The following is an 8,445-nucleotide window of genomic DNA, read 5'->3' as shown; positions in this document are numbered from 1 at the left end:
TATATATTAAAGGAGCTCAGAGGGTCACAGATATCCATTTAAACCATAAAGAGAAACACCAATGATTCATTTGATCTGTAGCAAGCACTGGAGTGTAATTATGTTCTTTTGTTAAGTCTTTCACTACTGAATTAAGAACTGGGGCAATGGTTTCACCAAAACATGCAAGACAAGATATGATATATGAAATTTGCTAAGAGAGTAATCTAAGTGTTCTCACCACACACAGAAAAAAAGGTAACTAGGTAAAGTGATGGATATGCTAATTAGCTTGACTGTGATAATCACACTGTACACCTTAAAATGAGATTATGGTTTTTATAAATAATTGTTTAGTTACTACCATAGCAATGGATGCTACAGACGGTGGGTCCAGAAAATGGGGTGGCCTAGGGCTGAAGGGAGGAAGTGTTCCTTCTTCATTCTTTAATCTTTGTAGTGCCATTATCTGATCTGAAGAACCCATAGCTAAAAAGACTCGAAGACTCCCATTCTGCTGGCCTGAGAACACATCAATCACAGGCATGTAGCTGTCGACAGCAACAACTGGGTACTGAGCATCAAGCAGCAGGCGAGAAATCTTGGGATCTCTAAAGGGAGAGAAATTGTTCGTGAGCAAGTAACAATCATCAATCATGTCACAGAGTTGCTTCATTTCTTACTTGGCTCATTTTCTCAATTTGTTAAAAATGGATCTACAACTAGAAAAGTAATGGTGGTTTGAAAAAACATGATTTTATCTACAAATCCATCAAATAAAAATTACCAGGCAGGTAAGTTCCGAATGTAGCAATCTGAGTTCAGGGAATGTGATTTATCTGTGTCATCATGACCCAACTCCAGTGTCTAGGACGGAGCACTATTCTCAGTAGAGGCCAGCTGAATTGCATTATTTTACAGGTATACAACTGTGGTCAACCAAAAAAAATATGGACTTTGGAGTCTGGCAGATAAGATTTAGATAATATTACCAATTATACCATCTACTGGGTGCTTACTATGCGGTAGGTGCTTTACAGAATTTCTATAATCCTTCTAACACTCCTAAGGTTGATATTATCCACTACTAACAGGTTAGAAAAAGTCCAGTGCTCTTCATTATACCATACTGAATCTTAGTTTTGTCTCTTACTTGCTATGACACTAAGTAATCAATTTAACCTTTCCACATCTGTTTCCTCATCTTTAAAATGTAGGTAATAAAACTTCCATCAAAGGGCTGTTGCTAGGACTAAATGGGATAACAAATATAAAATACCAACTACGATGCTTAGTATACGGTAAGCGCTCAGTAATTGGTAGCTACTATTGTTTTATGCTCTCTCAGTAAAGGGGTCAAATGAAATGAGAAGGGAAGGGGAATGCCAGATCAGGCAAATATCACAACTAAAAAAAAAGAGGAAAAAGCCCAAAGCCTACAGCTGGCAATGGCACCCAGGATTCCAGCAGTACTCAGCCTGACCATGCTTTCCAATGTTACCATCAATAAGTATTTAACTGTTCACAGAAACCTTACTCATTTATTTTCTCACTAGATTCTCACACTTGCTCCAAGAGGGAGACATGGGATCTAGCTTCACCCTCATTTTACAGAAGATGAAAAGAGCCAGAGAGGTTGACTTCTCCAAATTAAAAGACAAGTTTCCTCATTTGCAAAACGTGAATAATGATAATTCTTCCTGGGGTTACAGAAGGGCTCACAGTGAGATAGTGTCCATGAAAGTACTCTTTGTAAAATATAAAACACAGCATTTACAACACATGAGAAGGCTGTTGGAAAGAGGTCAGTGCTAAAATAATTAAAAATCAGCACCTTGAATCAAAACAAAAAATGAACAGTCTGTACTGACAGAAATCGTCTTCAGATAAACCAATACCCCATGCTGGGTAGTGATACGTAAGGTACGGTAATCAAATCTGAAGGTTTAAAACACAATACTCAGTATAGAAATCTTGCAAATGGCTGATGTGAACAATACTAGTTTTGTGACAGTGATAAACCATTAGTTTTGTGAGGTAGTAACCTTTGACGGCAGAGCTTCTTAGTGAGGAGAGTGAACTCTAGAGTCAGGCTCTCTGGGTTCTAACCTGGTCCTACTATTTATGATATATATGACATGTTATTTAACTTCTCTGTGCCTCTGTTAAGTCATCTGTAAAATAAGGAAAATAAAAGTTACCTGCCTCAGAGGATTGCTGTGAGGATTAAATGACTTGATGGGGTAAGATTCTTAGCATAGGGCCTGAAACATGGTAAGCAGTATTTCTAAGACTGCTTTAACACAAGGGAAAGAACAGAAACTATCCTGAAATTGAAAAAAATCCTCCAAGGAATTATTGGGCTAGTCATGTTTGAAAATCATAAGAATTCCTCTTCAGTCCATACAAAGTTAAAGATGTAAAATAAAGAATACTCCAAAAGATCCTATTTACTTGAATGACATGTAAAACTGATGGAGGGGGAGTTTCACCAGCCCGAGCAGCTTGTCCTGTCCTGGGCTCCGCACCTTGTTCCAAGTTTCGATTACCATTACATTGTTCTTAAGCCTTTCCAAGTATTTGGGAGATAGAGAGACAGGAATCACCTGAGGAGAGGAACGAACAAAAAACAAAAAACAAAAGCCCACATCTGAGACAAATGACTAATTTATACTTTCATTCAACACACAATTACTGAAAGCCTACTGTGTGTCATGCACAGTGCTAGGAGCTAAAGACATTAAAACAAAACCCAATCTGCCTCCTCAGTCTGAAGCCACAGTCTGGTGTGACAGACCAACATATATAAAGGAGAAATATGAAATGGTATGAGCTCTCTGATGACAAAGCTCATATAGGTGGGACTTCGGGGACACACAGAGTTATCAGACATGTCAATCATGGCACCTACCAAGCTCATTCAACCTTTTCTAAGGCAAAATGACCCAGGTGTAAACTCCTGTTTGAAAGGCTGATGTTTTTGAAACAAAGATGGCTACTGACTAGAAAAGGGTTGAGCACCCAGTCAAAGGGCAGCCAATCCACTGGTTGAGTGGCGTAGTCCAGTGCAAAAAGCTCTGTCCAACAGGTGTTATGGTAAATAGCAAGGCCAGCTGTTCATCTGGATTTTCAGTATAAAATTACTCTACAATTGGCCAGCCAGCCAGTAGTTGAAAGAGAAAAGAGAAGTCACAAAGAGAACTAGAGATCTAGAGTCAAGAGCAGGTCAAATTAATGACAGAATCAAGGGCCCACCAATTTGAAGGAATCCAATCTGTAGTACAGCATCGACAGCAGAGGAAAGAGAAGCCCCAATTATGAAATCAATAGAAAACATGAGAAGCAAAAGGGTAAAACCAGAAATGATATAAGACACAATGAGAGGAAGATTCCAGGAGAGCAGAGCCACTTTGTATCTAAGAAACTCCAAGCAGTTAAGGTACCCCAAGTACATTTCTGTTCCCTGAAACCAAAAAAAAAGTAGAACACATCAACTTAACCTACAAATAGGGAGATTTCAGAGGGAACTGCTGGGAGAAAGTAACTCTAAATCATATGGATAAGCAGGAATTAACTAGTACAAAAAGTTTTGACTAATAGGAGTCATGAAAGCTGAGGGGAAACTCCAGGCTGAAGGAAGAACATGTGCAAAGACATAAGAGGTAGGACAAGTGAATATTTAGGAAATTGCAAGTAGCTGAGCATAATTAGACTGACTAGTGTGAGGGAAGAGTGGCAAGAGTCAAGACTACATAGGTACAGACAGTTCTTAAAGGGTCTTGTAGTCCAAATTAAGGATTTGGACTCTATCCTGAGGCTATGGGGAATCATTGAGAGTTTTACAGCTGGGGGCGGGGGAGTGGGAATATTCAGAGTTAGAGTTTTAGGAAGATCATTCCTATTGGTGCATAGAGAAAGGGTCAGGGAGTGACCAGAAACAGGCCTGTCTGAAAACTTTTTGGAATGAGAACGAGAGCCTGAATGAAAGCAATGGCAATGAGGATTTATTCCAGAGATAATTAAGTTTGCACATTTATTGGACTTGGTGAATAAATATGCAAGAAAGAGTCAAGGACAACTTTTAGGTTCTGCTTGGGTTTCTTAGTAAATTATAAAATGAATTAGGGCAGATATGACGAGAAGCAGATTTGGAAAGAATAATAAATTCAGATTTGGACACATCTGAATTTCATCTTTCATTTATATATCTTTATGGAATATTTGCAATATGCCATGTGATGTGTTAGGTGTCAAGTGTAAAGTGTTTTTGAGATATCCTGGTGGGGATGACTAGCAAGCAGTTAGATACAGAGATGTGAAACTGGAAGGCAATGTCTGGCCTACAGAGAAGTGTGGATTTGTAAGTCATATAAATGAGAGCTGAAGCTATGGGAGCAGATGTGGTGACCAAGGGGAAAAGGAGGTTTGGAAAAATTCCAAGGATAGAGCAATGACTAGGAGCACCAATAATTAAAGGTAAGAGAAACGGAGACGTGCTGAGGTCACTCTTCTTTTCCTACTGGCCCAATGACCAAAAAGAACAGCTGTTGAGTCAGGAAGAAAATAAAAGAATAGAGTTGCAAAAATCAAGAAAGAAAAACAATTTAAGCAATAGCATCAAATTCTACTGAGCTGAGTGTTGAAAGAAGTGGAGGAACAAATGAGAGTGAGAAAAAATAAATAAAAAAAGGAGAGACTGGAGAAAAAGAAAAGGAAGGTGGAAAAGTTTAATGGATTAAGGCCCTAGAGGAAGCAGCAAGGAACAGAATTCAGAATTCAGGCAAAAGACATAGTGAGAAACTGAGACAGAACAGAAAGAAATAAAGATATAAACAATTTAAAAATGCTGGCAATGTCTTTTCCTCTTTCCATCCAATAGTGGGATTGGCTCTGCACATCAGATAATGACAAGGGTCCCTGCTGGTCTGAACATTCTAGATTTCCTTAACAATGGCATTATGATTTTGGAAACATACTTGTCTCCCACCCCAAACGGGTATGACATGTTAAGACATGTACAAAGTTACCTGAGAAAAGTTAAAGACTGGTTGTGTTGTGCCCCATGCGATGACAGATCTGGTGACTTCCTCTGTGCTGAAGAGTTTGCAATTAAAATAAACATTGCATGGTAGTTGTTTTTCGGATTCTCCAGTAATGAAATCTTTCCCATCTGGCACCATCAACAGCACATGCAACAGTAAAGCACTCTCTTTTGTTGACCCATCTGTCCGATTTACTAAATTGTGAGACGCTGGCACAGCCATGAAGGCTGAAGAATATAGTGCAACAGGACTTGGTGACTTTGGGTTGGGGAACACCAAATTCTGTGCTTCCTTTGCAGTTTCTTCATGTACTTGATTTAGGTTCTGTGGATTTTTGGTACAGGTAACACGTTGGCTAGGTTCTGGTAGTTTCTTATCTGGACTTTTAACAGCACAAAGTGGGGTATGTTGGGTACTGCTATTTAACTTAGTCTTGACACCAGTGAAATCTTTGTTATCTATAACAAGCTCCATAGTTACCTACAGAACACAAAAGGAAGAGTTAGTAGGAATCTTCTCTAGAATCAGAATCAGAATTTTGGAGTGGATGCAGCATTAGATTGTTAGAAAATAAATTAACTCATACTCTAATACCATAACAGTAAGAACATTAATAGATTGCATATATATTACCTTACCAGTATTAAGAAAAGCTAGACAGATGATTCATTAATAATGTAATATAATCTATAAATGAGATGAGCCTGGAACATAATCTTGTGCTGGAAAATAAGGACATGTTCAGAAAAGGATGGAGACACAGAATCCAGCTGAAATGGCTCTCACTGGCCAAATCTGGGACAACTTGAGCATCAAAATGAATAATAATAGTAATGGATTATAACCAATTGAATAATGTACCAATCCATGAGTATGTACCAATATAAACGAATATGGTAGAAGGGTCAACTCTTTCATATAGTAGGATGCCAATTAATAAATGTACAAGGAATGGTGGAGTTAATGGTGGAGTTAGAAATCATCTTTTGATCATCATAGTAATAAGTGATTTAGGTAAACTCCAATGGAGGACATTTTACAAAATAAATGGCCTTACTTTCTCCAAAAATATCAAAGTACTGGAAGAGAAAGGACTGTAGAACTGTTTCAGACTAAAGGAGATTAGAGAAATATGACAATTAAATGGAGAGGATGATCCTGGACTGGAAAAAAATGTTACAAAGAGAAAGATTGGCACAATTCGTGAAATTTGAGGATTGACTATACATAGAGTATGCTGTTAAATTGGCTTTTATAACTGTACATTGTTATATATGTTAATGTCTTTGTCTTAGGAAATATACACCAGAATTTAGGGAGAAAGAGGCATAATGTCTGTAACAGTCTCGAACAGTTCAGAAAAAAATTGTGTAGGTGTGTATGGTTGGGGAGGGAGACAAAAAGAGGAAAGAGACAGAAAGAAGAGGTAGACACCCAATGATAAAGCAAATGTGACAAATGCAAATGTGACAAATGTTAATAATTGGTGAGTCTAGTGAAAGGGTATGTGAGTTCTTTGTATGATTTTTGCATTTTTTCTGTTTATTCTTAAAAGTTAAAAATGTTAAGCAAGAGTGAATGCAAGATAAATGATGAATAAAGTGGCCACTATTAGGAGACTGAATTAGTAAAGAAAAGAAGGATGTGCTGTTTCTTTTATTTAAAACCCACAGCAAAGTTCTTTGCTCTACTGTATTTAGACAACAATCTATCCAGAACAGTACTTCTCTCAAAGGAGCCAGGATAGAAACAATTTCTAGCCCATCAATTCTATTTATTACCCACTTCGGATTTTAAACCTTGCTGTCCAGAGTGAACTAGGCAAGCAAAAAATAGAACTTTCATAGCAGAAGAGTAATGTGAATTTTTTGCAATGATAATCTCACAAATCTTTAAAACTAAATGGTATTTATTACTAAGACCAGGAAGAGGGCAGACAGGGCTTCCAAGAAAAGGAAGTATCACAAAAATCAAGAACTAAAGCATAGAAGCATAGACCTGCACGGTACCTTAATGAGTCTTTACATAATTTGACATGGCTATTGGTAGGGCAGCTGCAGGAGAAAAGGATGCAGTGGTAGCCTGGAATCATTGGTATGCCCTGTATTTTATTCTTTGGTTGATAAGGAGCCATGCAAATGTTCTAGGTATGGGCTGTGATGATTTTAAAAGCTGACCAGGACAACAAGACAAACCTATACTGAAACCACATTCAAATTCTGCCACCTAAGAAATTCTGATGCTTCTGAATTCAAGGAAAGAACCCTCTTTCCAATGAATTATACATCAGAATTCACTCCACCAGCCATAAATTCAGTCACTTCTCTCCTTATTCACTGCCACTACTCTAGTCCAAGTCATCAACTATCTCTTTTCTGGACTAACATAACAGCCTCTCTATTTTCCCTCTTGGACCATACAATCTATTTTCCACACAGTAATCTTTAAAAATGTAAATCAGATGTCATTCTCATGCTTTAATGTCCTTTCTTGGCTCTTAGGATAAAATCTAAACCCTTTACTTTGACCTACAAAGCTCTGAATGATATAGCTCCTACCTGCCTGTCCAGTCTTACTTTCTGCCACTCTCCCTTTTGGCTCATTATCCTGTGACAACATTCTGACCCTTGACAACACCAAGTCCATTCACACTTTAGGGCCTTGCATGTGTTATTCTCCTTCTCTGGAACAATCTTCTTTGTGCTTTTTACTTGGCAGCCTCTTCCTCTCATTCTTCCAGTCTCACCTTAAATGTCACCTCCTTAGAGAGACCTCCTCTGACCACCATCTCCCTATTTCCTCCCAAGTACTCACTATCACATTATAACTTTTATTTCTTCACAGCACTTCTGTTGCCCTATTTAAATATAACCTGCAAGAGCAGAGACCCTGATTTTCTTGTTCACTGCTGTATTCTCAGGGCTAATCAGTAATACAAGTGCCATAAGTAACTGCCTGAATTATACCTACGTACCTTGAGGGGGCCAAGTGGAGTCTGACCATTTTCCTGTTGCACTGGAAGCTGGTCACTGAAAGAAAGTAGCTCAGACTGAATGACAGCTCTCAAAGGCAGTGATGCAGATCCAATGACTTCTGGCTGGGAGAAAAAAGAAAAGTTTGGGTCAAATTAAAGAGGACACATAGGGAACTTTAACTGAAGTGACAACATATGATATCTTACAAAGGAACCCATGAAGTAAATAGCTTAATTATTTGACTGAGGCAACTCTAAGAAGCCCATATTCTGCCATATTTTGGTCCCCTTTCTGATTTTCACTACTTCTCCCTAGAAGATTATAGAGGGTTTCATGAGTCACAAAGAAGTTGGAAGATTATCTTTTTCTATTTTTAAGAGTTTTTTTTTATGTAAAAGGTTCAACTTCACTCTTAAAAATACAAAATGAAATTAAGATACAAATTTTGC

At 38.0% G+C, this 8,445-nt stretch overlaps 1 protein-coding gene across 1 annotated transcript in view; it reads right to left on the bottom strand.

Annotated features, from left to right (window-relative positions):
* Window positions 1–8,445, bottom strand: part of C2CD3 (C2 calcium dependent domain containing 3) — a 116,883-nt gene that overhangs the window by 62,707 nt on the left and 45,731 nt on the right. Inside the window, exons 13-16 of the mRNA XM_023521673.1 lie at window positions 7,996–8,118; window positions 5,007–5,501; window positions 2,434–2,585; window positions 344–590 (exon numbers count right to left, since the gene is read on the bottom strand). Of these exons, the coding sequence (XP_023377441.1) occupies window positions 344–590; window positions 2,434–2,585; window positions 5,007–5,501; window positions 7,996–8,118 (1,017 nt within the window). The remainder of the gene's footprint in view (window positions 1–343; window positions 591–2,433; window positions 2,586–5,006; window positions 5,502–7,995; window positions 8,119–8,445) is intronic.

The sequence above is a fragment of the Pteropus vampyrus genome, unplaced genomic scaffold (assembly GCF_000151845.1).
Source record: "Pteropus vampyrus isolate Shadow unplaced genomic scaffold, Pvam_2.0 Scaffold311, whole genome shotgun sequence".
Taxonomy (NCBI): domain Eukaryota; kingdom Metazoa; phylum Chordata; class Mammalia; order Chiroptera; family Pteropodidae; genus Pteropus; species Pteropus vampyrus.
Note: the sequence above shows the minus strand (reverse complement) of the source record. Positions and strands in the feature narration are given on the sequence as shown.